The sequence below is a fragment of the Rhinolophus sinicus genome, linkage group LG01 (genome assembly GCF_036562045.2).
Source record: "Rhinolophus sinicus isolate RSC01 linkage group LG01, ASM3656204v1, whole genome shotgun sequence".
NCBI classification, from domain to species: domain Eukaryota; kingdom Metazoa; phylum Chordata; class Mammalia; order Chiroptera; family Rhinolophidae; genus Rhinolophus; species Rhinolophus sinicus.
In genome coordinates, this window is record NC_133751.1 from 81,197,037 (window position 1) to 81,215,832 (window position 18,796).

Sequence of the window (18,796 nt, forward strand, 5' to 3'; positions counted from 1 at the left end):
CTGTTTAGGGCTCATGCTCTAACCAGCTGAACCACCCGGCTGCCCTGGATAAGATTTTTAAAGGTGGTGGTTATTTCACTTCCGATTCTGAATGCATTTATAGGAAGATGTTGATTACTTTTCTGTGTGACTGGGCACTGTGACTCATTTATTTAAAACTATAATTTGACATTGTTTTCCCTTAGAGCTAGGCAGAATTCTTATGTTTCAGAAAATTTTAGTGGACAGAGTTGATTTTTCCTATTAGGAGTTGATATTTTCTGCCACCAGGTTGAGTCCTATTTTTAGTTAGAGCAAAACATTTGGTGAAAACAGGAAATATAATGAAGGGATTGGATATTTAACTTTTCAGTAAATTTAGACAGACATAACTCTTTTACTAAAAAAAAACAACAACAATAAAAACTAAGTATCTTAGATCATTGTCGTTGATGTGATGACTTATGGTTATTAGAGACGAATAGTGATTATGAAACCCTCAATAATCTAGAAAATGCCAGTTTTGAAAATATCAACCTTAAGAAAAGTAAATATTTTATATGGTTGAATCTGCTATTTTGGTGCTTTGACAACTGAAACATTTCTCCAAGCGTTGATTCAAGGCTCAGCGAAAAAATTGTTTCGCTTGATTTAAGAAGTTAGTTTGTCTCTCTTCATTTTATTATGAGAATAAGAAACTTTAAAAATGGTATATGATTTTCTTACGGCTACTTAAGATACCTGTATGAGGGAAGAAAGTTTCAGGTACTTTATTACCAGTTTTAATTTCATACTGGCTTTTGGAACTGAAGTAGGAGAATTGTAAGAAATAAGAGAGATGATGAATATAGCACTATTCTGATTAATTCACATTATTTTTTATATTTTTTCTTACCAGAAACTTTTAAAATAATATAGGAAATACCTGATTCGTAATTTATTGGAAGATTTTGGAATGAATGTTGATGGATTAAAGCTGTTTGAGCAGTTGGACATTATATGTATCTTTTTGTCTCATCTGCAATTTGTATACAGTAGTATCTCTGCAATGAACAATTTACTTGACAAAACATTTTGCTCACATAAAATCACTATAAAAATATGTACCAATTATTTATATTAACTTATGTGAATTTGTTTTGACCTTAATTATGTTATTGTGAAAAATTACAGCTATGATTTTGTATCCAGAATTACTAATATATCTAAAGAGCATCTAGATTTAATAGACTAAAAAATAGTCAGTACAACAATACAAAAAAAGTCACAAATTCAACCACCAGAACTGTAACTTTTATTTACTAATAGATATTTTAGTAAACAGGCTTACTTCATCTGTAAGACCCTGATAATACCTCTTAGGAAATCATAGAAAAATAAAATACAATAATTAGTAATTTGTACTTTGTACAAAAATCTTACTATGTTGCTCAGCAGGTAGTTTTGCTAAACACCATATTCTTTCAGCACATAGATAGGTGATATATGTAATCAATACACCACAATCCCTCATTGAGAGCTGAACATTCTATAACTATTAATTTGTAAGCATGCCAGCACATGAAAATTTACATGGAACATCATAATATTACAGTAGATTTTTATAAGATGAAAACGATACCACCTTCAAGTAAGTCTGGACTACTTCACTCTTATAGTGAAGTAGATAATAGGTAGGATTGCAGTTCTATTGTTAATACCCTTTTACTGTGTTTATCTCTCTACTATATTGTGATAGAACCAGAAAGAGAACATAGGCTGTGTAAGAACCTGAGTGGAAGGCATATATAGAGTAGCTCTAAATGGTGTAATACCAAAGAGAAAAAAATAACAGTGCTACACTTGTTTATTCTCACAAACAGATCTTTCCCTCTTTTGCAAAAGTAGATGGGTAAAATGCTAAATCCATAATTAGTGATAAATAACTTTACGACAGGTTACAAAGAAATTTTTAAAAACACATTCATACTTATAGGAAGGAAAAATGTTTTCAGCTGCAGTTTTTTATTAGTCAAATATTGCTCTATGAGGGATTAAATGTCTCAACCTAGACAGATGTTATCTAGGTATTTTGTATAACTGTACTATTTAGTATTAAATTAATAAACTTTTAAGGATTTGTGCTGTAAAGATTTTTATAACAATTTTGAATACATGGTGGCAACTGTTGACATCTCCCATTTAATATTTGACATGGCCATTTGAATATTAAATGTGTAATCAAATACATATTTATATGTACATATAATCTATATTTTTGGCTATGCTAAAACAGCAAAAAAAAAAAGGAGAACAATCTTACTCCATTGTTCACAATCTAATTTTACAATAAATCCAAAGAATAAATATGCACCTATAAATTCCAACAAATTGAATTACATACAGCCTATTCAGAAACAATGCTTCAAGCACAATGAAAAGACCACACATCCTTCCTATAGGACAGGGAGGGCACAATTAACAGAAAAAAAAAATCGTCTGTTTTTTTTTTTTCTAAATGACAGATGGTATTGACATTCTTCATATGAAAACAAAACAAAATAAAAGTATTGTTTTAATAAGCCATGAGAGCCTGATTGTCTTTCTTTCTTTCTTTCTTTTTTTCAATTCAGATATGGGCTTAAACCCTCCAAAATAGTGTTTTGAAAAACTGACAGCTTGAGTATACAATATGCATACACATCTTTCAGGATTAAACTACTTATAATTTTCATAGGCTTTGAATTATAACAGATATATTTCTGTTTACTCTGTAACAGACAAAAATAAATAATAAAACATGAGAAGTATTTATGGTATTGAGAAGTCCTCACTTCATCTCTACATTATGGAAAATAAGACTCTGTTATCAGAATTCAGTTTCAGATCTTCCAAATAAGATGCCTCAAGATATAGTAAAAATGGCTTTAGAATATTTTATACAATAGGTCTTTTTTCCTATGATATAATACATACACACAAATATTCATTGGCCATGTGTTTATATATATACATATATATATGTATATATGTTTGTATGTGTATATGTAGTCATATATATATATTTGTATGTGTATATGTAGTCATACATATGTTCATATATATTCATTTCCCCCTTTCCAACTAGTTATACCTCTCTCCTCCAACCTATTCTCCCTTCCCACTCCCATATTGACTTTTATCTCCTCTTGGTAAAATAAAACTATTCATATAGTAATAGTAACACTCTTACCTTTGGACCACAAATCTACCAAACTATATGCATATTACACATTGCCTTCCCTCCAATTACAGGTCTATGCGTCATCTGTCAAAAACTAACCTCCCTACTTATGCTATGAATTCTAACCCTTCTACCTCTCAAGGCCTTTTCCATAATTATATTCTTTTGCATAATCAGTTTCCCTCTTTCTCCCAGGTCATTCTCATTAGTATATAAATATGTTCTAGCTTCCTTTCTCTACACACACACACACACACACACACACACACACACACACACACACACAGCCAAAACATGTCTTGACCCCACATCTCTCTCCAGTTACTGCTCTATTTCTCTTGCTTCCTTTACAGAAAAACTTCCTGAAAGAGTTGTTTATAGATACTGACTCCACCTTCTTTCTGAAAATATCTTCTTAATCACTTCAGTTAGGCTTTGGCTTCACTGCTTCACAGAGACTGCCCTTCTCAAGGTCATCAGTCAACTTCCATGTAGCCAATCCAATGGCTATTTCTTTGTCCTAATCTCGACTTCTTAAAGGCATTTAATTCAGGTGACCAATTGCATTTCTTTTTTCTCTACCTTACTTTACATGTTCAGTGTCCTCTGTTGGCTTCTAACTCTCTGCTTCACTTCTAAACATTGGAATGCCCTGGACTTCAATTGAGGCCTACTTCTTTCTTACAGCCCTTCCCTAGGTGATTTTAAAACTTTAAATACCGTGTACATACTGATGACTTCCAAATATTGATGTCTAGCCATGATTGCTCCTTGCAGGTCTCATATACAACTGTCTGCTTGCTATTTCTATCTGAATATCTAACGGGCATCTTAGGCTTTAGATGGCTAAAACCAAACTTGATTTTCCCCTCCAAACTCAATTCTCCTGCACCACCATTAACTCAGTTTCTTATTCTTGAAATGTAGAATTTATCTTTGATTTTTCACTCTTCTTCATTCCTCACATCCAATCCATTATTAGCAAGCCCTGTCTTCAAACATACCCCAAATCCATCCACTTCTGTCCATCTTTACTACTTCCAATTTAGCAAAAGCCACCTGTTTTTTTATTTTTTTTATTTCTTGAACTATTGCAGTAACCTCATGTAGGTTGTTTGACTTCATTTCATTTTTTCCTTTGCTGGCTTATCTACTGTGTACCGAGCACACTGTCTCTCTACCCTCAACCACTCCACACTCCCACACATTAAGTGTTCCCACTACCTGCAATACTCGTCTCCCAGATTTTCTCATGACTGGTTCCTTCATGCTTTTCAGATACCATTTTAGACGTTACATCCTCAGAGATGATTTCCCTTACCACTGAATATAAAGAAGCCACTGTCATGCTATGTGACATTATTAATTATCAGCATGATACATATCACCATTTCTTTATGTTATATCTTCATCACTAGAAAGTCAATTCCATGAGACGGGCTTTAGCTTGTCTTGGTCACACTGTATTAAAACAAGACACTGATACATAATAGTGTTCAATAAACATTAGTTAATGAATGGACGTATGGATATATATATATACATATACATATACATACATACATACATATATATATATATATATATATATATACACATATACATATATATATTTAAAATAAATCAGTATATAAGTATGTATACTAGTTTTAAAATTTAGGAAAGATACAATTTGGATCAGCAAACAGACACGACTTCCTTTAATTTTTTTGTTTGTTATAACTATTCCCCATAGTGTAAAGAGCTTTGGACAAATCATGATTTGTGGTTGTTATTGTTCTTTATATTGAAGTATAGATATCTATTTCACTTAATAGTAAAGTGATTAAGATTGTACTATGGGAAAGGTAATGTTTTGCTTCCTCAAAGGGATTTTTGGACACTCTGAAGAAAATAAACAGTTTATACAAAAATGAGATGGCGTTTCCTTTTGTTTGAAGTATCCTATTTGGTGAAATTTAAAAAATTGAATGAACATTAAGCAGTGAAAAGTAACTATAAAAATATATGCTTACTATTTTGAATACACACAATCCAATGGAGTATTTCTTTTTGTATTTCTGTTTCTGAAAAAGTAAAAAGTTTGCTCTCTCCAGCAGACTTTATGGGGTCATACCAAATATGACCAATATTTGGTAAGAAGAGTAATTTCAAAAGTAATAACTTCTACCCACTATGTTAAGGTATTTGGCTTCAACTTCTTTGAGAATTAGAAAGTTACGAGCATTATGAGGCTGAATGGAAATATAAAAATTAAAGCAGTTCTTTAAAAAAAAGAAACATTTAAAATAATTGAAATGAGAAATCAATCTCCTTGAAAGAATATAAACATTTAGCTACCATAAGATATAACATAAAATTAATATGCAGGTACCATAATTTTAAACATTTATGTGTTTAAATGTGTAAAATTTATGTAATTGCATAAAGCATAAATTGATTCTAAAAGACTTCCCTTTATTTTTATTTGAATCACATATGCTTACTGCTTTAAATGAAAAAAAGCAGAAGAAAGAACTGTTAATTATTAATGGGAGTGATTCATTAATATGTGTAAAGTGCTTCGACAGTCCAATTTTCAATGTATTATTTTTTGTCAAATTCTTAGAAATAAAAAGAACTAGCAGTATGAAAATGTTAATAATTGTGATCATGTGGTTTACTAAATATTTTGTAGAAATAAATTTCTATTTTTGATATCTTGGCAAGATTCCATTCTAATTTTATACATTGATAATGTATTTTAACAAATATTAGTGGATTTATTTGTATTAGAGATTCTCATCCTCAAAAAGCATTTTAGTTTCAAAATTACCAGTAAATTACCATGTTACATCATAGTAACATGACGTAATTTTATTTTTGAAAGCAGCTTTGTTTATTATTACAAAATATTAATTTTTGCTAAAAAATACATATCTCAAAGGAAAAAAGTGGTTTCATAAAACAAATTGACTCATTCTGAGAAGAATTCAACTCCCTTTAGAAAAAATGCTGCCATATTAACCATCATCAAAATATCAGTTGAACCATGAAATTTGTGTCCACCTGGGACAAAATGTCACTTTAGGTATTAAAAGTTAGTTAATTGGACGATTCTATGTGTTAAATCCAGAAAAGCTGACATTTCTCAACATCGTCCTCTTTAAACAATTTATGTAGTATTACAGTGTAATTTAATTAACATAATGGTTTATATTTTCCCAAGAATTAAACAGCAAAAATGGACTATTATTTAAATGTTCTTTTCTCATATTTCTCTTTCACTATTAGAAAATTGCTGTAGTTGAAAGTGTAACTCTGGGATTAAATTCTAGTGCTTCGTTTAGTGGGTTGAAACTATTAAAAACCCTCGATTAATGTCTATATAATTCATAATGAATAACTTATGGAGAATTAACTTCACGTTGGTGTTGAAACCATATGGAAAATAATTTTCTTTGTGTTGTACGAAAAACTAGCTATTTGTGATGTAAACTACACACTTCTGATATGGTATTTGTTTTACAGCATTGCAGTCAATAACAATGTGGTTAGAATTTCTGGGAAATAGTTCATTTGCTATTATACACAAATGTAATCTATTCGTATCCCTGGATTCTGTTTTTAATAGAATATTTTTTATTAAGCTTATTGGGGTGACATTGGTCAGTAAGATTATATAGTTTTCAAGTGTACATTTCCAATAGTGTTTTTGTTTATTTTTAAATGAGGTAATTAATAGTTTTAACATAAACTCCTTGTATTACCATTTTGTCTTTTCCTCAATTTTAATGTAACTTGGTCTGTTTCCATCTTCTGCATTTATGCTCTGCCTTTGATTTTTAAAAAGTGAGGCTATTATGCGAGGTGTAACATAACTAATATTTTAGGAAACATAGACTGTTAATTACTGATTATTTCTTCAAAATTCAAAATTAAGATGTTGAATTTTGCACTGTATACAAAATGAAACCCAAGTATAGTTTATGAAAAATGTCCAGAAGACATTTATATCCTATAGTTATTCAAATTTTCAATGACACAATCTAAGATGGAGTGTGATTATCAAAATTATTAATAATGTATCAGAAATAAAGCACATATAATAATATTTAAAATCAAATGTTATGCATACTAATATTATTAGGACTGATTAGGTATTGTGCCCCCGAAAAAGCTCCCACTTTACTTTCTGAAATTTTCTCTTGGAGGACTAAAAAACCTAAAATTGCATAAAAACTCCACATTTTTAAGAAGAAAATGAGATTTTTGCATAGTATAGATATATTATTACAATTTTCGTTGAAAGCACACATATGGCATTGGAAGAAACATCACATTAAATCAAATTAAAAACTTCAGTGACAAACATTTATGCACCTTATTTTCCAAGCAGTGCAGAAATTTTAAAAAGCCCCAATCATTATTTATTATTTTGCCTATAAAATTCAGTATTTTTTTAAAGAAGCTTTTGAAGATATGCAATAATAACTCTAGATAAAATGCCACTAGTTTTTCAAACAAGTTAGAATTAGCAATGCTCACATCAATCACATTGACCAAAAACAGAGCTTGTTCAGTTGCAAGTTTGTTAGCAAATGAGTGGCCATTGATTTTGTCATAGAACTTCTAAAGATCACAGGTTTAAGCAGATTTATCTTAAAGACAAAACTAATATGTGATAATAAATAAAGCAGGTACAGTCAAAGAAAAACATTACAATTTCAACAATGATATTACTGGGTAAATAATTCTAAAGAGCAAAAGTTAGTATTTTATGAAAAACGAGCTAACAGAATCAATTACATTCTGGCTTCTCTCTCTCCGACTAAATGAGTGAAGATGTATTACGTGAAAATTTAACAAAAGCAATTTCTATCTAAATGTGTACATTTCATTCTACAAATTACTAAATGTGGAAAAGAGACTCTTATTATAAAAGCAACAGAAGAGGACATTCTAAATTAGGTAAAAATCTTGAGAGTGTGTTGTTTACTTATCTTTATAATTTAGCTCTGTTCACTCCTATCATGATTTCAAAAAATTAAATACTATTTGGTGTTTCTAGAACAGAGGCAAATTAAGACTGTTCTAGGGATGATAATCTATAAATGTACATAGAAATGTTCACATCAATGTTGCTTGTCATGTAAGCTCACATTTAACTCATGAAAAGAAGGACATCTATCTTCAAGGTTAATAATGCCTAAATACAAAATTGAATTAGACATATGAAAAACAAAGGTTCTCATGTTCTTTAGAGTTTTCTTTATAGTAACATATTATTTTGGAATAAAAATAGTTCTCCTTTCAATGAAGGCTAATGAGATAGAGGCTCTGATGCTAACTCAATAGGAATCCTGAAGTAGGGTTATCCTTTTACTATTTTGTAGAACACTTTAAAGCCATATCTCAGTTCTTCTGATTTATTATTTGAGTTGATAACTTATTATTGTAACCAAAAGTGAATTTATAATGAGAAATTAAGGACAGCCAGAGGTTGTAAAGAATGGAGAAACATGGATAAGGACAGAGCTTTACTTGAGAGCTTTTCACTAATTCAGATACTTTACTAATCTAATTTTCTAATTTTAATTTCTCAGGAAACAGTATTGTTAATCTGTACTTTATTTTCTAATCAAAAGTAGAAACCACATCTTTATATTACATTTAAGAGCTATCTTTCATCCTCAACTGTCAGGTAATTTTTCCTTAATGCCTTTGCTATTCTTAAGGATGAATTAGGTATGTCTAAAGGTATGAAATTCTTCTTTGAGATTTCCCCCTTTACATGAGACAAATAAAAATTATCTTAATTAAAAAATCTCTTAGAGATTTAATACTCTGAATAACCAGTGTGGAAATTCAAGCAAGAACCTTCCTTTGTTTTGTTTAGAAAGAACTTCGCTTTCAATGGGACAGTGCAAAAACATAATAAAATGCAGGTGACTTGGTATCATTAACAGATACACAAAACTTTGTATCTGCGAGATTCTTTTCTTTAACAGATGAAGTCTATTCTTTACTAGTACCTGAAATTTTTAAAAAATACTTTCTGTCATTTTTAATTACAGTAATTTTAAATTGACACTGATAAGCTAAAGCTGAACTTTCAAATCTAGTCTTAAAATCCTAAAAAAGCAAATGCCAATTCAATGAAAAAAAGCTTTTTCTTTTGAATTAAGAGCAAAGAACCCAAGTCTTTCAATTAAGATGCAAATATCCTTTTAAATACATTCTATATAAATCCATTAATAATTTGAAATTTGAGTCTAATTATTGGAAGAAAGAGAATTAGTTAAAACTACATTTTGATGACCTGTATCATCTTCTGGATCTTTTGACCTTTTTTTTCCAGAAGACACATCCCATTATAACATAATTTTTAACAAGTCTTTGAAATACCTTTTTCAAGAGAACAGTAAGAGAAAGATGGGATATTTACTTTTCTGCAATAAAGATTTTCACTTTCCTTTATTTCATCTAGTAATATGTTAGACCTAGTCATGAATAATCATCTCTCTCCCTTGTTAAATATATCATGTGTGACAGAATTTTATGCAACCACTGCAGGTTCATACTTATTACATTTACTAAGAACAATGATATTGGCTTGGGCAAGAGATTACTCCGAAATTGTTTTTGAAAAGATGGCTGATGTTTTCTAATTGGAAGGAAATTTGAGGTGGTGAATCTACGCATGAACTAAAAATTTTGCTACTGGACAATAAAAATCTGTGACTCCTGAGGAGGATCAACTGTTAAAGAGAGAGATTACTTTAGAGAGTCCAGAAAGCCTGCTCTCCTCCGCCAGAGGAAGTGTGGAGTGTTTTAAGAGAATTTTGAGGTCCAAATTCTTTCTTTCAATAGAGATTGCAAATCCAATTCACACTAGACAACGTTTTATTTATTTATTTAATGTATTTTTCTATGGAAAGAGCTAATCCTTCGCTCAAGCCTCTAAGTCTTAGGCTTTAGAGTTACTTGAAAGGAAGAACAGTATAGCCAAACTCATCTTTGCCATAACATTTTACGTGTGTAGGACACATCGCATAGACAATTGTTAAATTGAACTAAATAAAGCTTATAGTGTTTTTATTGAACATTATAAAGATTGAAAATTTGTTGAAAATGTTGATTATAAAAGTTAGGTGACTTCAGTGCCTCGTACCCTAATGGAAGAATACCATCAATTTGACCCAGTAAACTCTTACCTTTTGAAGTCTTCATATAAAACCATTAAAATATTTTTGAATTGAATATGGGTAATGAGTCTCTCACTTAATGGAATTTGAGGTTGGAAAAGTTAAAAATGATCATACTGCAAGAAGTGATAATATCTGCTTCTAATCTCTGTGTTACATTGAGACATATACATCAACTGTGAGATAACCGTTTTTGATTCTTAAAATACTAATTTCTTTTAGATTAATAATAAATGTCCTTAGCTAAAGCTAAAGAAAAGGATCGTAATCATCCATTTTGAAATTACCTTCCAAAGCACTTAATTTGCAGTTAATGAAAAGTCAGAACTCACCCTCTGTGAGTGCAAATGCTCCCATTTAGGTGTGGTAGAACCCAAAATATTAAAGTATGAGTTTCGCAACATTCCATCTTCCCTCAGCCCTCAGCCTCTTCTAAGGAGATTTGTACGATAGTTTTTGGCTTGCTGTGCTATCTTTCTTTTGCTGATAGGCATAAGGGGTGGAGTGTTAGGAGCTGAGAAATGAAAAGCGATGGAGGAATAAAGAGAGAACAGAAGAGGCTGAGAAAGGGAGTTTTAGAAAAATTAATGAAGTAATAGAAAAAAAGAGACCTAGCATTCATGACAATTTTGAGATAAGAGATTTAACTGACTGCTTTACAGAGTAGAAATTTGGTAGGGAAAGAAATAAAAATGAATTTTTCAGGAAATGAGGTTGGGAAACAGATAATGTAATTCATTCTTCACCACCTCGTCAGAAAACCTTCTGTAAAGACTTTGCTTTTCAAGGATTGGATTTGGATTTGTTTTCCATTCATAGGCTGAGATAGGCCTTAAAGCTGTAGCTGTTTTATTCAGGTGATAGTGGGATAGATTTTAAAGAGTAATACAGAGTGAAATAAGAGAAATTATTTTGATTATGGCATGCCTAACTTATTTATCAACAGTTATAAGAGCACAAAAGTGCTGTAATTCTTATTCTTGTTAAACCAAGAGCTTTATAATTTCTGATTCCTTTTTTAGTTTGATGATTTACATACCTAACCTCTCTTCTTGGTTGTGCCTTGTTTTAAATTTTTTTCCAGATATGCCTTATATTATGAGATAGTGAGTTGACTATAGGCTGGAAATTGACTAGCCAGAAAATAAAATGAAAATGGTTTCTTCAACTGTCTGATTTTCAAAATCCAAATGCCCCAGTAGTATAGATTATAAAATTTAAAATAAAACAGGTACATGAATATATATGCATATTTTAGTTATCAAAGATCATTCCTGGAGGCTTGTGATTTATGGAAGTAACTCATTTTCTTCCTATACTTAAGTTCTATGCTTGTGCATATTCAACAGTTTTAATTACTAAATATGTGCATTAGTAAATCTCAAAATATTTCATGTAAAATTTACAAATGAATTTGGTAATTTAACTGTTAATATTCCTGGATATTATAATATCCTTAGGATCATGGAGTCTGTGATTGATAGGCAGTAAAGAAATAAATATCCTTATTTTAAAATGTTTCTGTTGAATGTTTGACACGTTTCAACCTTGATCTAACCATAATGAGGTTCAAAATTACACTCTTAAGTTTATAATGTTTATACTTCTGAAAAATGTAAACACAATTTTAAAGAAATTTTAAAGAAGCGTTGGGGTAAGAGACAAAGTGAAAAGGCAGTTTTATAGAACTAGACAAAGATGTTAGGGATTAAAAAAGTATAAATTAACCAAATATAAATAGAATTGGAAATTTTTAAAGTAAATTCTTAACAGAGAACTTCAATCTTGCAAGCACTAGAATGCCCATCCCATAGAAATTTAAATACTTTATAGAATTCATTTCATCAAAGTATATAGATGTTGCTGACAGAGTCCTATGGAAGACACAATTATTCTATTTCTTATTTTCCTAAATACCTTTTTAAATTGTATTATAAAAATAAATATATATGATTAATAAATTTAATCTGTTTACATCTGTTATTATTTAATATATATTTGAAGACAGGTAAATATGGAAATTTTCTATTTCCTCTAAATGTATTCAGATTTGCGTAAATGTATCAAGCAAACTGCAGACCATTTATGAGAGTGCATGACCATGCAGATGATGGCTGGAAAATGTTGCTATTTCTGACACACTTACTTAAAAAGTGATGGATTGCTCACTTTTTCCTTTTTTTTAGTATACTTCAAGGAATACTTGAAAGACTCTTTCTTCTATCTCTCTATTTTTTTGAAATGAGAAAAATTAAGCTGAGGTAGGCAAAAATCAGGAGCTAAATCAGCCAAAGAAAATATGTGGAAGGGTTTAGTTTAATGGGACAATCAACAAATCTCAAAATAAGAGAAAAAGAAAAAGTGAAGCTCCGTTAATACTGAGAAAGCTAATTTCAACCAAAAACAAAATGTAATTTAGGTAGATATTTGAGAATGTGGGTAGGGTACCTTTACCTCTGAGAACAAATAAAAACTGATTTAATAAATCAGCATCTTGGTACAACCTGGTCTTTTTTCTTTTTCTCCTTTAATACATTCTCCTTACTCTTCCACCTAGCACAGCAGTCATTGTTTTTTTGTTTCACAGGGAACTCATTTTATAACTGAATTTGTTTATAAGACAGCACTATTTTGATAAACTGACTCAGCTTAATTCACTAAAAATATATTTGCCTTTTTTTTTTCTTTTTTTCAGCCTCTGGAAGCATGATAACAGTGCACCTTAGGTATGTTCACGTTTTTATATTATTGTATTATGAATCCAGGAGAACACACACAATTTATATACGCTCAGGTGTTAGATCTGTTCATGTCCTCTTTGTACTATGCAATGACATCCTTGTGTTTTGGAAGTTTTGGAAAACAGCTCAGCATGTTCATGTAACTTATTTTTACAAACAAAACAAGAATTCTTAAACTTGCAAAATGCACTAATATTAAACAGTCAGCTAGGTGTGTTTATTTTCTTGAGCCACCATATAGCTATAAAATTCTGTTTACATTAATTAAACTTTTACATTAAATTCAAGGCTATAATCTTAGATCTTTTATTTAAAGCCATTCTACTGAGAACAACTAATTTTCTCGGTGCTTTGATAATTGCTTTTGAAAACTTGTGAAGAAAAACCAAGGGAATAGTCATTGTTTTATTCCATACTTTGCTCTCTGAAAGCCTTTAGAGCAATGAACTCACTCTTTGTCTTTCCAGGGGTATGCTTCATAACGTAGTAGAGAAATGTACTGTACTTAGTATAAATTAGAGGGGAAAAGCCTCTAAACTACCACCTACTGTGAAATATGCAGGACATTATGAAGTGTATTTAACAAAAATAGATAGATAAACCCAGCCTTAGAAAAGTTGAAAGCACAGTATGTTTCTCCCTCTCCCTCCCCGATAACCCCCTCTTCACCATAGTCACACCTGACAAGAATTCACTACATAAAATCATTGCTCATTCCTGCAAATCTAACATCAGGCATCAACAGTGAAACTATTATAAAATAAAGTAACAATACGACCCATAGAGTTGAATATAGTTACCTAACAAATAAATATTCACGTCAATTTGGAAGCTACTTGATCACAAAGCATGAAGAAAAGGTCAACTATTTCATTTTCATCTACCATCAAACTCTAAATACATCATTAAGGAAGCCACACCTAGGCAAACTCTTTGGGTTAAGTCCCTGAACACTTCCCAAGTACTGTTATATAAAGTTACACATCCATGCTGAGTTATTTACCATCGTGTAGTGATAATCTGCAGTGGGCCAGGGTTTTATTTGCAGGCTGTTCAGAGAGGAGCTGTGAAGCATGATTTTAAAATCTGGGTTGGAAGCATAAACAAAAGGTGAGTACCCCATAGTCTGAACGGGAGACGGCAGTTTGTGAAGTCATGTTTGGAGAATCAGAAGAAAGGGTAGTAGAGAGGATGTCTTTCATTATAGAAATGCTGAGGCACAAAACACCGGTGCTTTAAGTACTTTCATACGTGAAATCCTTTCTCCTGTATGTGCATCATGTGTAAACGTAACGTCTGTATACTGCTGACTATTCGTCTCTGGTGTCCAATGAGTATGATTCCAATTCTCCTAATGTCACTGAGAGAGAGAAAGAGAGAGAGAGAGAGAGAGAGAGAGAGAGAGAGAGAGAGAGAGAGAGACAGAGAGACAGAGAGAGAAAGAGACAGAGAGAGAGAGAGAGAAAGAACAGAGAGAATAGAGAGAATATGAACATTTAGATCTGGTAAGTATGCGAGAGAGAGGAAATAAACATTTAGATATGACAAATATACACCATGTCAAATTTGCTTTATAAATTTGCCAAATATTGTATAAGTGAGAAAATGAGAGTTTAAGCAGAGATATAAATGAATATTATTAAGAGTTTACTTTTTTCTTCTTAGTGCCGGAGAATATACTCAGTTAACCTCAAATTTAAAGGTACAAGTAAAATTTAAAACTCAGTCACTTATATAATGTTCAGATAGTTCATAGGACAAAAGGTTATACAATTTAGGTAATTATGTACGTTTTCAACAGTTTCAGCAAATTAGTATGTAGTACTATAGAAGGTATAATATGGACTCCATTTGAATTCTCATGGTCTTTCAATAATCTGACAAAAAATGCCATTGTATTATGTTGAATCAGATGAAATTGCACTCAGGCAAAGGATAATCTTTGAGACAGTGGAAAAATGCCTGGTCAAAGTAATATAGAGAAGGAACTCTGAAGTGACATGATCATATCATATTTCAATTATTACAGTTGATGAAGATAATGGGAACTGACTATGCAAGATTAGCATATGTGAGTCATATATAATTTGCCGAAGTAAAACTATGCTGATGTAAAGTTTATGATGTGAACAAGAATAATATGCATTTTGGAAATAATTTAAAAAATTTAAATAGCTATTCAAATTAAATACATTATTTCACAGAATAGTAGTTAAAAGTACAATGTCTACCTTCTAGAATGATAGTTGGAAATGGAGAGGAAAGATGTGGAAATGCCATAGTAGCCTTAGGAAAGATACTTTTTCTATGGTGGTCTTAATATAGCATTTGAATTTATAATAAAAATTAAAATTGTGGGTGGAGTATCTAAATCCAGTAATAACCCCAGTACCACTTACTCGATGTTCATTCTTGAAATCAGGTCAAAAGTTGTAAACCCTGCTGCCATGAAGTTACTCTTATATTGCCCCATTTTTATAGAATCCAGCCAGTCACCCACTGTGACAAACAAAGGATATTCAGGAACTTCACCAGGGGACTCTGGCATTCTACAAGGAAAAAAACCATGGAGACCTTTTTAAAGCCAGATAACGCAAAAATACGCCAAAATACCTTTATTTTTTCCTTTTACAATATTCTTGTGTCTAATGTTTCCATCTTCCATTTAAATAAATCTCTAATTTTTCATCATATTCAATCAGCCATTTTTATCTGTTCAGTTTTAGTTGTCAATTTCTTGTCTCTTTTTCTGGGTTTTTTTTTTTTTTTTTGCCACTACTGGGTCTTATACTTGATATAGTATGAGAAAACTCACATCTTGCCAACTTCTCTTTACTTTTTCCTCTTGTTTAAAATTGTGTTTCCAAATTTGAGGACTATCCCCCACAAGGAGAATATCCAGAGGATGTTCACTCTTATGCTTTCTGACGTGCTGCTGAATCGAAAAAGCTGTTGCCTTTATCACATTTGTTATAGTAGTCCCTTCTCTTTTTTATGGTGATTTCATTGAGCAAATCTCCATTTATTTGTTTTCAAACATTCAACAAGTATTTATTATTTAAAAATTTCTGCTGTCATAGAGCTCAATTGTGTAAATAGGTTTATATACATCCAAGCATAGGATAATACAGCCCACAGCACAGATATTAATAAGGCACAAAACAAAGCAAAATCGATGCAAGGTGGGGTTAACAAGGTAAAGAAATCCAGCATTGACGGGTTTTAAAGTAAGTGATATAGAAATCTGCATTTTTGTTTTTCAGATATAATGCAAAGGGCATTCCAGTTGAGGGTAGTTTTAATATAAAAATAATGTAAAGTTGTTATTTTGGAAAGGCTAGGGGATGAGTGTGTATATATACATACATATGTATGTGTACTCATATGTATATATGTATATATACACAAAATAGTTTTGTGTAGGTTAAAGTCAGATAGAATAAAATGGAATTAACTTTAGAAATTATAATAAAAATAATTCAGATCTGTGTATTTAAGCCAGTCTGGCAATAAACTATATTATTTTCCTTACAGAATAACATGTAAATTAATTTTAACAATATTTTGTATGGTTTTATAAATACTTGATAGTAAAAGTGCTTTTAAAAATACTTGATAGTAACAAGTATTTTATTAGCTTTTTAGAGTAATAAATATATCATTTAAAAATTACTAGGTCTAGAGTCTATATTAAATAGTAAAGCAGTAACAATTTTAAAAAAATGATTGATGCTTGAGTCAAATCAGTATTTTCTAAGTAATGAAAAACTTTCCCATTAGAAGTGAACCACTGAATTACTTGTATTAGAATACTGAAAGCTAATCCAACTTCCATTTATTTTGCTTTTAATTATTTATAAGTTAAAGAATGAAGCAATCCATAGAGACTTAACTGGAATCATAGTTTTTAACATTCACATTTGGAATATATCATTATAATGTTTTTACAATTCACATTTGAACTAATTTCAGCTTTAACTAGAAATCAATAGTATATGAACACATATGCATTCTATATTACTCTGGTATTGTTCTGTTAAAAATTATGGGAGTGGGAGTTAGGTACTAAAGTCCCATGCCTGAGGTAAAAATTGAAAGAGAATCTCTAACAACCAAAATTACCTGTAAAAATCCTGTAAACTACCCTTAAGTAACCAGGACCTAGGTCTTTAGGGGCATAACAGCCAGAGGTATTATGTGTGGCCATACAAGTTGAACAGTGTACGACTGCTGAAGACTCTGAAAGGTGTCCCTTGGAACCGTTCAGGACAGAGTCTCTACTAAAGGCCTCGAATTAATTACTTTGGGTTTTTTGGATGGCTACATTGACTTCCCTTTTCCTAAACGGGGGTCTAATTGAAAGTGGGGAAGGAAGTAAAGAGGAATGACAGGGAAATTCAGGGGTTTTGCTCTTTATATAAAATTGGAATTTGTAAACTGAAGGCATGCATCTTGTGATTACACTTTAGTCCATACTGAGTTTGGTTACCCTTAACAGTGACTTGTGTACTTTTTACCACTACTCAATTCTGTTACCATATTTCCTACTTTAGAGGCTGTTAAACCACATTCTCTTCTGTACTATAAATTGCAATGTTATTTGATTGTGGTCTGTTTCATTCTAATTATATTAGAATGATTCATGGTTTGACCCTAAACAAAGATTAGTTATGTCCAAAGATTAGTTATGTTGCTATATTTCTTCATTTCCTAGAGGTGTTCATATTAATAAGTATTGTCAAATAAATAAAAATCATATATAAATACAAAATAATAAAATTCTCCATATAAAGCAGAGTTAAACAGGGATTTTAATTGTAGCATTTCTCAGAGTCTTCACTATTCAAATGTCCAGTGTGAATATATAAGAGGATTCATATTAGCTTCTACATTGCTTTTCTAAATTATCTGACCAGTTTCTATGGAACAGGATTTACAGAACACTGCTGTAGTAACTTCACTAAGTTTAAATACCAAAATGGCCAGGGTACCTTAATAAAATCACACATTTAGAAAAGTGAATGTCCTGTTTTAAAACAATGTGGCTCTCATATCTTTTGTTTACTTGTCAAAGAAGTTTGTTGAAACTAAATAAAATTGAAATAAAGTATTTAAGTGACTTTCCCTTCATACTCCTATTCCATTCTCGATATACAAGCATAATTAGATGACTTCCATTTTTCTCTCTCCTGAGATAACGCTGAGAATAACTTTTGAGCTTTCACAATTTCATATTATTGGTGTATGGAAGTGTAATTAGCTAATTTTATGTCCTTAGTATAGAAAGGTCATGGAAGGTCATTTTGTATACTGAATGACTTAAATGGACTATTTCTCTGTTGAAAAGCATTTGCTCCGAGAATGTTTCAATACTGTAATCGTCTTTCTCTCCACATATCTTTAGTAACCTAGTTACTCTTTGGCCTTTATATGACTGCACTGGCAGTTGATTTAGTAAGGTCAGGGTCTCCTCATTGTTTACAGCCACTGTGCAATAACTCTTCTTTCACCTTACGTTATAACGAAGTTGAAAAATGCTGCCTTTTTTCTAGCTTTGAGAGCTGGGTACCATCACCCTCACATGAATTCTCTGGAATATTACCTAATAAACAATAAATGCCCTTTCTTATTAGCCATGTACGATGATAAATTCAGTCTGCTATTTGCTGAGCATGTAGAAATTTCTG

At 31.1% G+C, this 18,796-nt stretch overlaps 1 protein-coding gene across 1 annotated transcript in view; it reads right to left on the reverse strand.

The window, feature by feature from the left end:
• Positions 1-1,250: 1,250 nt before the first annotated feature.
• EPHA6 (EPH receptor A6) overlaps positions 1,251-18,796 on the reverse strand; it is an 840,987-nt gene continuing 823,441 nt past the window's right edge. The window contains 2 exon segments of the mRNA XM_074333168.1: positions 1,251-14,469; positions 15,509-15,658. Of these exon segments, the coding sequence (XP_074189269.1) occupies positions 14,355-14,469; positions 15,509-15,658 (265 nt within the window). The 3' untranslated portion in view covers positions 1,251-14,354.